The 19,118-nt window shown below is 44.0% G+C and overlaps 1 protein-coding gene across 6 annotated transcripts in view; it reads left to right on the top strand.

The window, feature by feature from the left end:
• Nucleotides 1–19,118, top strand: part of Cep152 (centrosomal protein 152) — an 83,907-nt gene that overhangs the window by 63,190 nt on the left and 1,599 nt on the right. For 4 of the 6 annotated variants that reach the window (XM_059261303.1, XM_059261301.1, XM_059261300.1 and 1 more), the window contains one exon: nucleotides 1,582–2,862. In XM_059261303.1, coding sequence (XP_059117286.1) covers nucleotides 1,582–2,564 — 983 coding nt within the window. In that variant the 3' untranslated portion in view covers nucleotides 2,565–2,862. Of the gene's footprint in view, nucleotides 1–1,581; nucleotides 2,863–12,835; nucleotides 12,917–19,118 lie in introns of those variants that run through there. The other 2 variants (XM_059261305.1, XM_059261302.1) reach the window with 2 other exon arrangements.

Raw genomic sequence — 19,118 nt, 5'->3', positions numbered from 1 at the left:
TGCCCAGGTGGAAACACTGGTTTCATTTCTCCCCTTTCCTTCTCCTCCCTCTCCTCTTCTCCAGTTCCCCTCCCCGCACTCTCCTTCCCATTCTGTTTCTCTTTGCCCTTCCCAACCCTAGTATTGGACCAGGTGGAGGCAGACCAGAGTGCTGGCTGCCTGGTGTCAAGAATGTGCCCTTAGCCTCTGTGTCCTGAGTGCCGGCTGTCAGGTCTTTCTGCAACACAACTGTTCCCCTCCACCAGCTCCTCAGTCATGCAGCACAGACAGATACTGCATTCAAGATATCTATGAGTAAACATTTAACCAAGAGCCACCATGCATTTCAAGAACATCGTCAGCATGAAAGAGATGCAGAAACAGATGCAGAACAAAGCTAACAATGCCTACCGAAGGCAAAAGACTACTTAAAAAGCCGAACTTGAGGATGTTCAGAAGATAGTAACTGTTCTTAGAAAGATGTAAACTTTAGGGATGCCAAGAAGAAGAAATGAATATATGACTTCCAGACTATTAGAGGAAAACCTTTAAGAAAAAGTTTAGTCTAACAAAATCAAAAAAGAGAAAAAGCTAGAAGACATACATAAACAGATACTAAAAGTAGGTTGCAACATCAGCAACCACTGAATGTGAATGGGGTAAGGGTTTCACAAGGTACTGATACTTGCTATTTTTACAAGAACTCAAGGTAATAGAGAATGATAACAAGGAGATGAAATGGGGCAATTAGAATTTAAACACAAATACATAAGCGGGCAAAGTAGCGTGTACATTAAAGGGGCAGGTGATAATGAAATGTCCTGTAGAACACGGCTTTAGTGTCTGAAAAGTAAGCACTGGTAGAAATACAAGGAGAAAATTGCTATTTCCCAATTAGACACACTTAACATGCCTGTGTGGGAAGAAGCTTCTGATCTTCTGGTCACCTGGAAGCAGAGATTGTTCAGAATGTTTCTCATAGAGCCACAAGCTTTACTTGTGTAAGTTTTGGATTGGTGAACTTTAGGTACAAAGGGCAGTGGCATGTAACAAGAAAGCCGACTTCTGGTTTGGGGGCAAGGACGTGAAAATCATGTCCCCAGTCGAACCTGCTTCTGTCGGTCAACTCAGGGTTCCAAGGTCACTACTCAGATACAGTTCTGTGGCTGGCTTTCCTCTGATCTGGGGTAGTGTCCTGGCTTTTACAGAGGGGTGTTCCTTCTGAGTACCATAGAGTTGTTCTGCACACTTCATCAGAAACTTCATGCTTGACATCAGAGGCAGAGCCACATTGCTTTGCAGTCAGCTCTTAAAATGTTGTAGTACCCATCAAAAAAAAAAGATGGAATGGCTGAAAATAAGGCTTCCTCCTCTGGTGACTCCAGCTGTGTCAAGTTGACATAAAACTAGCCAGCACAGGATGTAACGTTTCAGCCACAAAGATTACCATTGCTATGGATATGAGTAAAAGAATGTTTATACTTGTCTATCACTGATGCATTTTCTTTGATAATACACAAAACTGTAAATGTATTGTTCTCTTTAAAGAGTTCATTTTCTCTTAATTCTTGTGCTCCTAACTTTGTGTTCCTTTGCACATAGTAGCATTTCCCATGACTTCAGAGATGCTGATGGGCGTTGAAAGATCAGAAAGGAGCGGTGTGAATCAGAATATTCCACAGTACATTGAAAGCAAACCAAACAGTGGAAAAACTATCCCCAGAAGTGTATATGAGCAAGTTCCTAGGAGGAGGGCTGCATCTAATTTCCAGAGGCAGTTAGAGGATTCAGAACACGGAGAAATAAAGCCCGTGACTTCTACAGCTTTGCCTTCAGACCGTCAGTGTGGGGATGAGAGTTGCAGGCCCCCAGACATCTTGGCAAAGAATGTTGTTCCTGATTTTGTTGTACACAGGGGCGAAGGTGGCTTTGATTTGCACAAGAAGAAAGACTCACCCGGTGGAGCTGGCTCTGAGTCACTTCTTTATTCAGCCATCCCCTTCCTTGGAACTGCTGAAAAGAAATCTTCACCTAGATGCGTCTCAGGATCCATACACACAAGCCTTGGAGGTCCCAGTGAAGTACCAAGGCTCAAAGCATCCATTTGTGGTTCTCTAACAGAAACCGAGCGTGCTGAATCCGAGACGAGTCAGGATGTGGACACTCCAGTGAAGGATGAAGGGGGGCCTAGCAGCTCTCCAGGCCAGCTTTCTGATAGGACTTTTCCCTGTGGCGGTCGTCCTCTGTTGTCACAAAGGACTCCGGTGATGCTGGGGGACTCTGTTGAGTTGAAACAGTTCTCAGCAGCCGGTTGTCTTCCAGATGCCCAGAAAAGTCATATGGTTCGTCGGAGTGGTTACACTCCAGATCTGCCCAGAGAAACCCTGCATTCCCAGCAAGGGAAGATGGGTGCGACTCTGGGACACTCATCCCAGCAGAACACGGATGTGTTAAAGCCAGATTTCAGAAAACTGAGTGCCACAGGACCATCATCAGTGTGTCGGAAGCCTTTGAGAAAGTTAACTGCTCCCCTGACGAGCCAACAAGATAGTGGCTTTGACAGCCCGTTTGCCAATCTAGACTAATCATGTGCCATGTTCCAGAAGATTCATTACTATTCACACCAGAAACTGGATGGGAATACTTTATACTGAAAATCAATTATGAGGTCTGTAGTTTCATGTGCCTGATACTATTCCTGAGTAAAGTTTTCTCATTCAGTTACTTGAGGCTTGGCGCTGCCTTAATCTTGGGGCCCGGATGATGTGCTGTGTGGTGTGTCTCTGTGGTGCTTGTTCGGTTACTCAGCCCTCTACGTTTATATTTATAAGCTGACTTATTTTGCAGTGTTAAAGTATTTAATAAAATTGTGTGTAATCTGTAGCTTTGTCATGATTTATTTTGTAGTTTATAGTCTAGAAATGGTACATTGACATCATACTTGAAATCAACTCAAAAAATACAGACTTTGGTTACTTGTGTATATGACCAGCCAGATGTAGTGTTAAGCTCAACTCATAAATATCAATATGTTGTATATTAGTTTTCACTGATTTTCCTTGTGACTAGGGTTTTTTTTTGTGTGTGTGTTTTTTTTTTAATCTATGTGTTGTTTGGAAATATGTCACTTTATTTCCAAGAATTTGGGAACCACCCCCCAACATACACATATACGGTTTTTCCCTATTTTTCCATTGTTTTTGGAGAATATAATTTGAATGATTCCAGTTCTTTTATAGAGACTGGTTTTATGGTCTGTGGTGGAGTACCTTTCACCTGGCAAGAGTGTATCTCCCATTCACTGAAAGCTTTCAATGTGCCTTAGGTTTTTGGTTAATGGCATCACCAAGTCTACCCTGACTGTGCTGATGGTTTTGCCTTTTGTCCAGGTAAGCATGGGCTATGGAGAGCTGCAGAGAGGGCTCAGTGCTTTAGAGCGCTTGCTTTTCTGGCAGAGGACTCAAGTTTAGTTCCTAGCACCACAGAAGAGTGCCTCGCAACTCTGTCTAATGCCGACTCCAGAATCTAAAGCTACCTTTGTCCTCTGCATGCGCGCGCGTGCGCGCGCGCGCACACACACACACACACACACACACAGATACACATGTACGTGTATAACAACATTTTCTACTGAGTGGGTTGTGTTAATTTCTGACTATATTCATTACATTGTCTTTCCGTTCTTTTTTGTTTCATGTATATGTTGTTAGGTACATATGTGTATATGTCTGTTTATATTTGTTGTATCTTCCTAATGTGTTGATCTCCACCATTATAAGATAGCCTTTTAATTTAGTATTTCTAATCTTAAAGCTCATTCCACAGTAATACTGTAGCCACTTCAGCTCTTTTATGATTATTGTTTGCTTGATGTCACTTTTCTGCTCTTTTCTTTTTACCCCTATACTTTTATCCTTTAATTTAATGGAAATTTCTGGTAGCATATCGTGGGAACTTTCTTTTTTTTTTTAAATTTTATCTAGACAAGATCCCTTCTTCTCTCTTTTTCTTCTGCTTTCCTCCCCCCCCCCCCCCCCCCCCCGCTTTCTTTTCTTTTGCAACAGTGTATATAGACTCTGGTGTGGGGCCTGCCCTGAATCATTGTCAACTTCGCAGAAGTCACAACCTAACCCGACTTTTCCTGTCCCAGTGTCTTAGTTAGGGTTTTTATTGCAGTGAAGAGACACCATGATCACAGCAACTCTTATAAGGAAAACATTTAATTGGGATGGCCACTTACAGTTTCAGAGGTTTAGTCCATTATCATCGTGACAGAGCGTGGTGGCATGCAGGCAAATGTGGTACTGGCTACGTCTTGGCTTGTAGGTAACAGGAAGTTGAATAACATACTGGGCAGTATCCTGAGCATAGGAAACCTCAAAGCCCACTCCCACAGTGACACACTGCCTCCAACAAGGCTATGCTCACTTTAACAAAACCACACCTCCTAATAGTGCCACTCCCTATGAGATTATGGGGGTCAAGTACATTCAAACTACCATATTCCACTTCCTGGCCCCCATAAGCTTGTAACAATATAATGCAGAATGTAATTAGTCCAACTTCAAAAGTCTCCATAGTCCATCACAGTCTCAATGTTTAAAAGTCCAAAGTCTCTTCTGAGATTCATGCAGTCTCTTAACTGTAATCACCTGTAAAATCAAAATAGAAAAACAGATTATATACTTCCAACATATAATGGCACAGAATATACATTACCATTCCAAAATGTGGGGAAGGGAGCACAGTGAGGAAATTCTGGACCAAAGCAAGACCAAAAACGAGGTGGGCAAATTCCAAACTCTGCATCTCCATGTCTGATGTTGGAATGCTCTTTAGATCTCCAGTACCTTTCATCATTGTTGACTGCAACACACTTCTTTCTCTTGGACTGGTTCTACTCCCTGTTAGCAGCTCTCCTCAGCAGGTATCCCACTACTCTGGCATCTCTAACATCTTGTGGTCTCCAAGGCAGTCTAGGCTTCAACTTCACAGCTTCATGCAATGGCGTCTATTAGGCTTCCATTCAAGGACACTCCTGACACATGCCTGGCCTCAGAGGCTTTCTTTAGGCATGGAGACAAAACTCATTTCCTCTATTCTTAATTCTAAAGCCATAGTCATGTGGCAAAAGTTGCCAAGTTCTGCTGCTTGTTGGGGCTGGAACTTGGCCCCTCCTTCAATTACATCTTCACCCGCTTTCTGTCTTTCACTGCCTAAGCTTGGCTGTTCTGAAACTTGCTCTGTAGACCAGGCTTGCCTCAAACTCAGAGATCCACCAGCCTCTGCCTTCCTAGTGCTGGAATTAAAGGTGTGTACCACTACACTTGGCTCTAAGCTTTTTTTTAAGTTCCTTTTCAAAAGTTGGAAACTTAACAGAGTGGGATCTTGCCCTGAGGTCACCATTCCTTCTCTTCCATTTCTTAATCCATTTTTCTCCTTGAACTCAGGACTTCATTCCACTTCCTGAAGCTTTTTCTCCTTAAATTTTACATTTTGTAATTTGCTCAGTGAGCTCCTTTTCATTATAAATCTTCATTCGAGTTACCATTAATAACTACACAACAGAGTCTATACTAGGCTATTCTGAGATTACCACTGTCTATGGAATTAATCCAAAACTTTTCACTTTAGCCTCAGGCAGACTGTTTGGACAATGTGGGAGCCCACAGAGGCTATCTAGTGAGACCTTACTCAGGGTCAGAGAATCTGGGCTTGCTTTACCCAGTAGGGCTGTGTAAAGGAGATGATTTAAACACGGGCGTGTTTACTAGGTGTTTGGAAGGGTTTACACCTGACTGTATGGTGTGCTTTGATCTTTCAAGGGGAAGGCCTTTTGCTTCTTTCCTTGGCATGTTATAAAAAGCTCTTTTCAATAAATAAAAGACGAGGGTGGTGGGTATTAACCCAGGCCCTCCCGAAGCTATCCTGTTTCTGTCTTGTTGTCTAGGTCCCTCTTTCTATCATTTAATTCCTTTCTCCTCCACCTAAGAACCCTTCAAAAGGTGGGAGCTGGACTCTCACAGGACAAAGGCAAAAAGTAGCCACTTTCCTCACCCAAATATCACAAGACCAGTCTCTAAGCTACATATATTCTTCTCTAAAATCTCTTGATCCCCACAGTTCATCAAATCACATTCAGCACTACTGTCTTCCATGGTCCTACTAGTACAGCCCATTAAGCAGCACTTAAAGCATTCCACTGCTTTCCTAACGGAAACTTCCAAAGTTCATATTACTTCAAACAAAAACATGGTCAGGCTGTCACAGCAATACTCCAGTCCCTGGTAACAACTTCTGTCTTAGTTAGGGTTTTATTGCTGTGAAGAGACACCATGACCACGGCAACTCTTATAAGGAAGACATTTAATTGGGGTGGCCTGCTTCCAGTTTCAGAGGTTTAGTCCATTATCATCATTACTGGAAGCATTTCGGCCTGCAGGCAGACATGGCGCTGGCTACATCTTGGCTCACAAGCAATAGGCCATACCCACTCCACCAAAGTCACACCTCCTAATAGTGCTACTCCTATGAGATTATGGGGCCAATTACATTCAAACTTGCACACCCAGCAACTATTAAAGCCAATTGCTCCTTGATTAGGGGTAGGACTTCGTGCCTCACACCCACCACCCCCAATACTGGGATTTTGACTGGCTTGAGCTTGCGCAGGTCTAGGGCACTGTTATGATTCGAAAGTGGCTGCTTTTCCAACTCAAAAGTGGTTGGTTGCTTCTGTAACAGTCATGCCACTATTGAAGCAGTGAGAGCATATCTTTCCAGATAATAAAATTTGATGTTATATTTGGGGAAATGTCATGCATTTGTTTTAGACTCTCCTCTTTCTGGTCTTCTCTGTGATGTCATGTTATACCATGAGTCTTTGATCTTTTTTTTTTTTTCTATTTGTTAATTCTGACTAACCCATGTCCAAGTTTCTGATTTTCCTACTATCTTGGGTCACCCTTTCCTGTTCACATTTCATAAAGGTGTTAAACACTAGGGGCCTCACGTATAAGTTGAGGCAGCTTGGGAGTCAGTGATTTACTCAGTTGCTTTGCTGTGCTGTTTATGATCCTCAATCATGGCTCACTGATCCTTTTTTTTCCTCTTCTCCCCTGTGTTCCCAAGAAAGAAAATGAATTCAGTAGGCTTCCTGTATAAGACGGATGTGGGGGGAAGAAGATTTTAGTCAGTATTAAGAGTTGATGGAATAGGAGCCAGTGGGATGGCTCAGCAGGTAAAGGTGCTTTGTCATCAAGCCTGGTGACTTGAGTTTGATACCCTGGATTCATTTGACAGACGAGGCATGACTCTCCTGAGTTGTCTCTCGCTTCTGTATGTGTGTCATGGTGTGCACAGGTGTGTGCATACACACCCACACTAACAAGTAATAATTCTTTTATGTCTATGGGATAGGATACTATCTGTGGGCTATGTTGTGATTAGAAATTAAGCAGCCAGTGGGAAAGCCAGGCACACAGTAGGCAGACTTCACTTTTTGTTTCATTAAGAGTGGAAAGGAATTTTGATATTTTCTGGTAATGTAATTTCAAATCTCCTGATATAACTTAGGATAAAACATATTTAAAATCCGCATCCCATCACTCTGCTGAGCCTGGACTCCACGTAAGAGAAATGAGGACGTGTCAGTGATGCTGTTGCTTCTCTGCCAAACCAAACATTGTCTATTTTTTTAGAGCAAGGAGGGGTGCCTGCCCCTTTCTATAGCTCAGCCCTCTTTGGCCTGAGCTAGTCACAATGGTCTCAGTTCCTTGTGCCTAATTGGTTTAGGGTGGTGCACATCCCTCATCCAGCCAGTGGCTGAAAAGCTCTAGAAAATGTTGTTTTTAAAAATCCATCCCCTTCCACACTGAAAATGACTGGCACAAGACAGCTGTGGCTCATGCATAGGGCAGGCTGCAGGCCACTGTGTCTGTGTGTTCTTTATCTGTTGTCCCACCTCACTTCCACCTGGAAGATTAGACCAGCTAGCGAGGGGCCGACCCTGCTGAATGCTCCCAGACTGCATGAGATTACACACCCTCATTGCTGGGAAGACTGGAGCCCTCCTGCAAACGTTTTACCATGGCAGCATGTTCCATGGGGTCGGAAAGTTCAAATGAGATTGTTTTGCAAAGTGCCTCGTGACATCCCGATGTAGTAAGAGCTGGGTACCTCTGAGCTGAGTGATCGAAGCATAGTGCTGGCATTAGCTTCCTCAAGGTTCCGGATGTGAAATCTTCCCCCACTGATCCCTTTCATTCCATGTTCTCAGCACTTGGTAAAAATGACATGTGAGTGTATCAATTCTAGATCAAGCAAACGTGTGTTCCCAGGATGCACAGAGGTTGACCTAAAACTAAGTTTTAAGAAAAGAGGACCTTCTCAGGTCGGTATGTAGCTGGCCCATTGCCGAAGAAAAGTTGGCAGCATCTCCATCTAGAGATAAAGATGTCATCTGCTCAAAGCCAGTTTCCCTCTTCCAGCCTCCGCCTGAATATGTGCAGTACAGGCTGACCTTCACATGGCCTTTCCTTGAAGATGGATTGTTTACAGTTATTTACCTGTTCCAAAGTAAACATTTAAATACTGGGAGAAAGCAAATCATCTCAAAGGCACCAAGGTCACCCAGTGGCTTCCTCCGGTGAAGTGCTAGGCTTTGTCCTTTTTAGAGAAGTCTGTAAAGACCAGAAACAAACAGAAGTTTGATGCGGTTTGGATATGGGTGCCACGTGCAGCAAAGACTGTCAGAACTGAAGAGGCTTTTGTCCTTAGTCCCACAGACCATGTTGCTGTAGCTGGAAAAAAAAAAATCTGTGGCCAAACAGCCAGAAATCTGTAAGCTGGAAAACTTGGCATCCTCAGCTTCTGCTCCCTGGCTCAGGTCAAGCTCAGATAGTCTGTTCTCCTGCCCCCAGTTGCCCACCGGGAGGACCTGTGCTCATTCCTCCCGAGAAGGCCTAAGGTAGGTAGACATCCCAGAGCAGACTCAGCTTTCAAAACAGGCCTCTGATGGCTGCTCACCTCAGCGACTGGCTGAGCAGAGAAAGCTTGGAAACAGCAGAGACTGTCTTTCCTCAGTACTCATTCCCAGCAAGGACAAGTATGTGATTATATAATGAGCTTTGTCTCTGGCACCCGAAGAACTGACCTACAATGTCAAATGTGCAACTTATTAAGCAAATTCCACCGGGCCTACAACACATACTCGCTTTCTCAGGACCTTCAGTTGCTTTACCACCAGAGCCCTACCCTCAATGGTTACCGCTGGCAAACATACTCTCGTCCTGATACTTTGTAACCACACCAAGTTTCTCTGGGTTTTTAGGAGTACAAAATCAGTTCATCTGCCCCCATTGGCCTTTGCCTCCATGATTTCTAGAGACCATAGATAATTGTTTAGGCCCAGTTTCGCAATGCCATTCTGTCGGAGAAAATCTTTCCGTGGTACCCTGCCTCCTCGGGGGTAGTCATAGCTTTGTTTTCTTCATTAAGATGCATACCCTAACAGATGCCTGGCTTCCATTTTAGTGGGTACACAACTGTGCTCTCTTTCTAGTCTAGAAACCTTGACTCTGTATGCTCTGAGCTTTCCCCTTTCCCAGTGAGCACACAGGGTGAGTAGTTGTGCCCTGGTGTGAATTGGTTGTTGTAAGTTCATTAACTGGCAGAACTCATTACTTGCTGAGGCCAGGTAAAATCATCAGTGGAAATACCTTCATGGGGAGAGCTAGGTCACTGTCTCCATGGATCATGTTTTGGAGACACAGATGGCAGCAGCAACTTCTATGCATGTTGATATCCAGTCTTTTGCAAGTGGAGCAGATGAAATATTATTTGTGATAAGTTTGTTCACAAGCAAGTCCACATTTCTAAACTTAACATCAGTGATAGACATTGTAAGGAGATGTGCATGGAAAGCCCTGTTGCTTCTTCCAACCCTCAGCTGAAGTCCATCCCTGAAGCACAGCGTGTGTCCAGTGTGTATGCACAGGTGCACATGAAGTGGTGTGTCTTGTTTTATAAGTGGTAGCATGTTACTGCCATAGCTCTGTACCTTTAAAGCCAGCATATGAGTGACAGGCCACAATTTTTAGTGTTAAAAACCTTGGAGTAAGCCTGATGGGAGTTAACAGTAGGGAGGCAGAGGCAGGTGGATCTGATTTCAAAGCCAACCTGGTCTATATAGTGAGTTTCAGGACAGAGAGGGCTATGTAGAAATATTCTGTCCCAAATAAACAATCCAGAAGTTGTGAAAACTGACTTAAGAGATAGCTATTTACACATATAGCTATTTATCCATAAAACTACACAACTAGCTTTTTACACAAATAGCTGTTTACACAGACACAGGAATCATAAGCTCAGTGTGGGCAGCCTTCCTGACTCACAGGAAGGGATGCTGAAAGAGGCAGTCGAAGGTGGGTGCAGGTGTTCTTGCTAGGCTTCCTGTATCCCTCTGTCACTCCAGATCTTCCTCTGCTTCTCCCAGGCCACCCTTCAACCTCTCGCTGTTCCCCTTCTTCCTCCCCCACCTGTCTTCATCTCCTCCTACCTCTCACCTTTCTACCAGCCTTTGCCCTGAATTCTGTGACCTGTGTCTTCAGTAGTAGAAGAGGGTCATATAAAAGATGGCACCGGTCAAGAAGGCTGGGCCTGAAGATACAGGGAAGCCCACAGACCAACTGCCTTTCTTATCTGCTCTGGTGTAAGTGAAGGAAAGCCGGCTGGCATCCAGACACAATCAGAACCAGCAAGCGACACAGCCCGCAGATTGTGGAGGGATGGATGACAGGGAATATTAAGGACTTTGATCATGTGTTATTGGGGCAGGATACACAAGTCCAAAGCCTTGAACCCAGGGAAGAATGCAGCAGCAGGCTGGAAGCCCATGTGTCCAGCCGAAGCTAATGTCCACAGGCATCGTTTGTTTGTACAGGGAAGTGAGGCTCATATGAGGTAATCCTCTTAACTGGGTCACTTGATGTGGGACTTTTTTCACATCTCTAAAAGCCCTTCACTAAGTGAGTAACCTGGATTTGAGTAACAGAAGCATGTGAGTCCAGTATGGCTATTTCCCTTCCATCCAAATCTTGCCCAAGCAAGTACCTTGAGCCTTTCTTTTCTTTTCTTTTTTTTTTTTTTTTTTTTGGTTTTTCAAGACAGGGTTTCTCTGTGTAGCTTTGCGCCTTTCCTGGAACTCGCTTTGGAGACCAGGCTGGCCTCGAACTCACAGAAATCCGCCTGGCTCTGCCTCCCGAGTGCTGGGATTAAAGGCGTGCGCCACCACCGCCCGGCGTGAGCCTTTCTTAATGATAACCATACAAGAAGGGGAGTTCTGAGGACCTATAGCTTAGCCTATACAAATTGAGACTATGTACATCGTCAACATTGATGGACAGCTGGAAGGTTAATGCAGTGTGACCTCAGGCTTGACTCTGATACCTAACTGATAGAAGAAGTTGGAAATGTTCAATTTCTGTCATCTCAGCAGACTGCTGCTCTTGCCGGCTGGAACCAGTTCAGGGCTCAGACTTTAAGGACCACTGCTCCCTGAGAAAGGGAGGCAGGCAGGGAGAGAGGAAGAGAGATGGAGGGAGGGACTGAAAGAGGGGGAGGGTGAGAGAGAGAAGGAGGGGGGAGAGAGAAAGACTGAGAGAGGGAGGGAGGGAGGGAGAGAGAACCTGATTTCTCTACCCCTTGTAGCCACAGCTGCCATGTGTGACTGAAGAAGACTGCATTACTAGTTTTCAGTCACTATTAGAAATCAACTAATTGACCAAACTCATGGCTACCTGACTCAGAAGTTAACAGTGTCTTGACCTTATCATTCTGTAACTACTGGGAACCTATAACTTGAGGAACCCAGGAATAGAAACCAAAGAATACATGTGTGCCTGGATTCTCTTAATACCTGGCCCTCTAAGCTGGCTCTCCAGAGCAATCCCAACAGGGCAGCCTTCTTCCTGTGCCCACTGCCCTTCCCCAGCAACTGGCTTCGGAGATCAAGCACCTAGGGCAGCTGTTCTCAACCTGTGGGTCGCAACCCTTGTGGAGGTCATGTATCAGCTATCCCGCATATCAGATATTTACATTACAATTCATAACATTAGCAAAATTACAGTTATGAAGTACCAATGAAATTTTATGGTTGGAAGGGCACCACAACATGAAGAACTGTTTTAAAGGGTCTTAGCATTAGGAAGGGTGAGAACCACTGTTCTAGAGGCAAGGAATTTGCCAGCCAGCGTGCTGAGATCTCTGAAAACAAGGAGCAGGGACACCATGGTTGCTTCCCATGAGGATTTGTTTTCAACACTGGGCTCTTCCAAGAACGGTTCTATCATGGAAATAGAGCTGGAGTGAGCATGCCCGGGTGTCTGAGGAGCTGTTCTTGCTTGAGGAATGTGTGCTCTCAAAGCTCACAGGAAGATGTCCATATGGAAACGGGGATTCCCTCACTTCTGTGTGCTTTGAAGCAGTTAAGTGGGGTTGATTGGAAGCAGCAAACAGGCAGCAGCTGGAAGCATGAGCCACCCAGGATTCCAGGTGGAGCTGCACTGTGGTCGCATTTAATGCTTTACTCCCCTCTAGTGGTCTCAGGCAGCACGTGATGGCCTGGGTCTAGGACGGCAGATTTTAGAGGAACGGATTTAAAGTGTGTTTAAAGCTTGCTCATGTATTGTAGAATTTCTGTTCAAGTCTATAAAATGTCAGTATAAAAAACAAAGATCAATGAGTTTGATTGCCCCTCCCCACAAGATGAGTTATGACTCGCCCAGGATGAGTCTGCTTCTGATTGCTTTTCATAGCTGACCTCAGTATTTAACTTACAAGTGTGTGTTGCCCACAGATGTAGACCACCTACACTCAGACGCCCACCGGCTCAATGAGAGGAGGCTTATACCTTGGAGGAAATTGGAGGTCAAATTTAGTAAGTATTTTTGATGGTGTTGCTACTCTGGGAGGGGTGGGCCTTGGCCCAGTAAGGAAAGGGTAAGAATGCTCCAGAACGCTTAGAGGTGAAAATACCCACCCTAATCTGCCCTTCCTTAGCTCCTGCTGATTGCAGTATTTGCTCAGTGGTGCCTTTAGCTCCTGCTGCCCCTGCTCAGTAGTACCAAGTTCTGCTGTGGGATTCTCAGTCCTGTTTCGCTCTTTAAAAACATCCACTTGTTCTCCAAGGAGTTAATTTTTCTCTACTCTCACATCAAGGAAAAGAAGTTTCATTTGGGGGCTGAGAAATAATAATGTTACAATGGGAGACAAAGCCTTTCCTGGTGGTTAGCAGAGGGACTCTTGCTCATCACAGGAAAAGCGGTGACTGTGTTGAGATCGTGCACACTTGCAGCTGCCTCCAGGGAAGGTGTAACTAACTAGACTGCTTCTCACACACACACAATTCCAGACTCTGCACCAAAATACAAACAGCCACAAAACCCAACTGCCTGGATGCAGCAGGCTGAGTATAATTAGACTTTAGAGAGAGGTTGATGTTTGAAGGGAAGAGATAACAAAGATCTAGCTCTCTGGGTTTATACAGCTTTTAACTGACTGCAGCTGATCAAATGGAGTCTGAGGTGCCCACTTAAAATGTATAAAGAATCAGTGAGTTCAAGGTGAGCATTGGAAAGTGAAGTCAGAATGGAAATCAAACTAGGCACAAACTACACCAGCTTTGTGTGAACCCATCAACTCTTCTTGGATAGGGCTGGTTCTAAGTGGTTTAGTTAAGGGTGAAGTAACAGATGGGGGATTTGGGCTGGTGCACAAGAAATGGGACTTTACGGCTCGAGTCTAACAAACTGCTGACACAAAGCAAAAATAGTAAGTAATGAATGCTCGGGGGATGTGTCAGAGTCCAGCTCCGTCCCCACCCGCTGATGGCCACACTCTTCACCTGTGTGTGATCCAGAGTCACCCAGCATAGGAGAAGCAAAACAGCCAACACAGATGATCACACTGTTGAAATGGTCAGATTAAAAAATTCAAGATGGTTTTTCAGAACTATACCCAATGATGTAAAGGAAAATATGCTTGTAGTAAATGAAAAGATAGGACATTTCAGCAAAGAAATAAACCCTGAAAAAAAAACCCACCAAAGCCCAAAACTTTGAAGATTAAATTATCTGCAATATAAAATTTACCTGATGGGCTTAACAGTGAAGGAAGTGACAGAAAATGTCACTTAGCTTGAACATAGACCTGTAGAATTATCTGCAGCACAGTGATCAAAGACTCAAGAGAAACGGAACCTAGGATGTTTGTATTAATGTGTCAGAAGGCTTAATATATAAATACTAAGTTCAGAGGAGAGGCAGAAAAGAGAATAGAACATTTTAAGTAATCCTACCCAAGCCCAATTTTTGTGTAAATTATAAGTTTTAAAAAGCTTACAACACAGATTTCTGAAAAATAAAAATAAATGGAAACTCCTGGACATACCCAGAGAAAACAACCATATTTCTAAGGGAATAATGATGTGTATAATAACTTAGATCTCATCAGAAATAGAGACCAGAGACAGTTGTGCTGGCTAATTTTTTGTCAATTTGACATAGGCTAGAGCCATCAGAGAAAAGATCTTCAATTATGAAAATACCTCCATAAAATGGGACTGTAGGCAAGTCTGTAGGGCATTTTTAAAACTAGTGATTGATGTAGGAGGATCTATCCCCTTGTGGGAGGCACCAACCCTGGGCTAGTGGTTCTTGGTTCTGTAAGAAAGCAGGCTGAGCAAGCCATGAGGCGCAAGCCAGTAAGCAGCACTCCTCCATGGCCTCTGCATCAGCTCCTGCCTCCAGGTTCCTGTCCTGCATGAGTTCTGCCCTGACTTCCTCCACTGATGAACAGTGATGAAGTGTAAACCAAATAAACCATTTCATCCCCAGGTTGCTTTTGGTCATGGTGTTTCATCACAGCAATAGTGACCCTGACTAAGACAATAAGAACATTAAGGAAATTTCATGTTTAATCTCAAGTCTCATCTCAACATAATACATACATATATAGATATAAATATATAGATACATATTTAATTTTCCAAAATTGAAATATTTCCCATGCTGGACATTCAGTCTGTGTATTGTATAAAATAGGGAAGAAAGTCTGATCCAAATAAACTGCTTGTGATTCTAAGTTTGAGTATATTTCACAGTCGACTTTTGTATTTGTGTTCAAGAAGGAATATTGAAAGCTCAGGTTGCTTTAGTCATGGTATTTTATCACAGGAATAATCCTAAAACAGTAAACTAACACTGTTTGGGTGTGTGTGCATGCATGTATGTATAGATGCATGCAGCGTTGGTGCATGTGTGAGACCAGAGGTGCTAGACTGGCTGGCTGCCCAGTGAGCCCCAGGGATCCTCCTGTCTCTGCCCAGTGCTGGGATTCCAAGTGCATGCCACCATGCTCAGCTTTTTGTCGGGCTCTATTATCCTTTTATTTAATTGTTGCTGCCTTTTAAGCTATGGCTATCTGAATCAGCAACTGCAACTCCACCGCTACCAGCAGCAGTTAGGCTGGTCAGGCCGCAAGGGCCAGAGCCGGAGGGAATTCTGTTCTCTCAGGCTCCGACTCTTGCAAAGCTATGAAGGGAACTTAACTAAACCTCTATCCCTCTAAAGAACTCAAGACTCAAAGGTTGAGGTGGAATTCTGCTCCTCAGAGAGGCTGAATAGCAAGTAGCTCACCTCTCCTTGCTCTCCTCCAAAAAGCCCTCGTGCTTCTCCTCGCCCCTCCTTATAAACCCTTCTCCACCTGGCTCCTCCCTACCACTTCCTGTCAGCTAGTTGCTGACGCAGCCTTTTGATCGCAGGTGGATTTTATTTAATCAAACACATCTTTACATCATTAAACAAATGTTCCAGAGCATAAGCAAAAGTAACACACCTTAAAACAATGTTCTACCACAGGGCTCTGGGGAACAAGTTCACCTCCATCTTTCCACAACAAGCACTTTACCGCGGAGCTATCTCCCCAGCCCCACCAACACCTTTAAAGAGCATCACAGGAAAAACGTCTGTCGGCCTTAAATTATCTATCCACAGAAAGACTGAAGAAATAAGTCGGGTGTGGTGGATCACACCTGTAATCTGAGGCAGAAGAATTTCCTTGAGTTTGAAGGCAGCCCACTGTACAGTGAGTTCCTGGCCATCCTGGACTACAGTGAAGTCCTGTCTCAAAAAGCAAATGAGAGAGGCTATTGAGAAAGGGAAGGGAGAGAAGGGAAAGAGGGATGGAGGAAGGAGAGGGAAGAAAGGGACAATGAAGAAGGGAAGGGAAGAGGAACAGGAAGGGAAGAAGAAGGAAGGAACCTCAACTCCAATCAGGAAACCGTTAGTTACCCCATAACAGATTTGCCTCTGTTGTACCAGTGGGCACATCTTGTCTGACCAGTCAATATTGTTGCAAACAGGTCTACACTGAGTAAGGCTGGCAGTTCTCTCTTAGTAGTCTGCACAGACTTTTCTCCACTGAGGGCTAGCCAGCAGGGAGGAAGCTTGGAGCCCCCAGCAGCGGAAGTTGTCAGTAGGGCTTTGGGAGTCTTAGGGCGGTAGCCCGCCCTTGTCACCGGGGTTTTCATTTAGCAGCCTAGGGCATCTGACAGCAGCTCTAGCCACTCATATAGGGTGTTTTGTTTTTAATTTTAGGATTTAGTTAGCTTGCCAAGTAGCTGATTTCTTGTTTATTGCTTTTTCTTGCATGGTTGTGTTTGGTTGACCCTCCCCCCACCTCCCTGCCCAACTCCCACAGCTTTCCATCCCCAGTTACCCACCTTTGGCTTTTGTATCACATGCATTCTATTATTCTTCCCTCCCCTTAGAGATTATTTTCCTTTTCATGGGCCTTGCCTAGCTTCCCAGGCTCTAGACATACTCATCCCCACATACATGTGCATTTATAACAGGTAGAATCTGTACGCTCTGCATACGAGAGAGAACATGCTGTGCTTCTGAGCTGAGTGGCCACACTTTATAATATTTTCCAGTTCCATCCATTTTCCCAATTCTCATTTTACTTTTCTTTATGGCTGAATGAGCTTCCATTATGTATATTCTCCACATTTTCCACTATCTGTTCGTCTCTTGATGTACGTCCAGGCTGATTCCATTTCTTTGTTATTGTGACTATTGCAGCAGTAAATATGGATGAGCAAGCATCCCTGTGGCGAGATGAATCCTCTGTCGCTGTTGCCCCAGTAGGTACAGCTTGAGTCCTTTCAGTGGTGTAGCTGGGTTATGATGAAAGTTCTGTTTTAGGGTTTTTTGTTTGTTTGTTTGTTTTTTAGAAACATTCACTGCTGGGGTGGTAGTTGCACATACCTTTAATCCTAGCACTTGGGAATCAGAGGCAGGTGGATCTCTGAGTTCGAGGCCAGCCTACTCTACAAAGTGAGATCCAGGACAGCCAGGGCTACACAGAGAAACTGTCCTCCATATTCTGTCTACATATTCCTTATTTCTCCCTGCTTAAGTGTACCCTGGGGGGAAAAGTAGGGGCAGCCCCCCCCATAAGTTCTCAGATGATTGTTTGATTGGATTGTTTTCTTATAGTTTAGGGCTTCCCACCCCCCACCCCCATTCTTTGTATATTCTGTATACTAATCCTCGGTCTGATGTACAGCTGTTGGGTTCCTCCCTTTCTTCAGGCTCTCTTCACCCACCCCTCCCTCTGCTGTGCAGAGCTTTTCAATTCCATGTGGTCCCATTTGTTAATTGTTTACTCATTTCTTGAGGTACTGGAGTCCCTCAGAGGGCCCTCACCTATGCTGATGTCTTGAAATGTTGTTCCTACCTTTTCATCTAACAGTTTCAATTTTACCTTAAAGACTTTGATACATTTGGAGTTAATTTTTGTGCAGAATGAGAGAGAAGGGCATACCATCATTCTTCCACATGTGGACATCCAGTTTTCCCAATACCATGTGTTGAAAAGGCTGTCTTTCCTCCAATATATATTTTTGGTATCTTTATAAAAAAATCAAGCTATAGCCATATGGCTTTTGCCTGGGTCCTATTCTAGCCCATTGGCCTGTGTGTCTGTTTTTGTGTTGGTGCCATGTTGGTTTTATTATTATAGCTCTGTTGTATAACCTGAAATCGGTTATGCTGATACCTCCAGCAGTATACATTTGCTTAGGAGGGCTTTGGCCATCCAGTGTCTTTGATGCTTTCATATTAATTCTTTGAATCTGTATTTCCTTCTCCTGCCTTATTGCTCTTGCTAAGCATTCTATTGGATAGAGATGGAGAATATATACCCTTGTTTTGTTTCTGATGTTATTGAAAAATCTTTTGTTTTTTTTTCCCCATGTAGCTTGATTTTGGCTATAGGTCTGTTGTATATAGCCTTTATTAAGTGAATGTATTGTGGTGGTTTAAATGAGAATGGTCCCCATAGGCTCACATGTTTGAATACTTGGTACCCGGTTGGTGGAACTGTTTGAGAATTAGGAGATGTGGCCTTGTTGGAAGAGATGTGTCATTGGGGCAGACTTTGTGACTTCAAAAGCCTCCCTCTGTCCCCCATCCCCAGTGAGCTGTCTGCCTCCTGATTCTGGTTTGAGACGTGGGCTCTCAGCTGTTTCTGCTGCCATGTGTTTGCTCCGCCATCATGAACTCTAACCCTCTGGAACTTTAAACTCAAATTCTTTTATAAGTTGTCATGGTCATGGTGTTTTATCACAGCAATAGGAAAGTAGTTAATGCAGACAATGTTCTCTGTATTCCTTGTCTCTTTAAGGCTTTTATTATGAAGGGATATTGATTTTTTTTTTTTTTTTGGTTGGAGGGGGGAGTTTGAGACAGATTTCTTTGTGTAGGCTTGGCTGTCCTGGAACTAGCTCTGTAGACCAGGCTGGCCTTGAACTCACAGAGCTCTACCTGCCTCTGCCTCATGAGTGCTGGGATTAGAGGTGTGTGCCACCACTGCAGGGTTACTGGATTTTGTCAAAGGCCTTTTCTATATCTGTCGAAGTGATTTATGATTTTTGTGCTTGAATCCATTTCTGTGATATACTGCATTTACTGACTTACATATGGTGAACCATTTTGCATTTCTGGAATAAAGCTGATTTAAGCATGATGGGTCTTTTAGATGTAGTCTTGAATTGAATTTGCAAGTATTTTATTGAG

The sequence above is a fragment of the Peromyscus eremicus genome, chromosome 4 (assembly GCF_949786415.1).
Source record: "Peromyscus eremicus chromosome 4, PerEre_H2_v1, whole genome shotgun sequence".
Classification (NCBI taxonomy): domain Eukaryota; kingdom Metazoa; phylum Chordata; class Mammalia; order Rodentia; family Cricetidae; genus Peromyscus; species Peromyscus eremicus.
The sequence above is the reverse complement of the archived record's forward strand: the minus strand, read 5'-3'. Positions and strand labels throughout refer to the sequence as shown.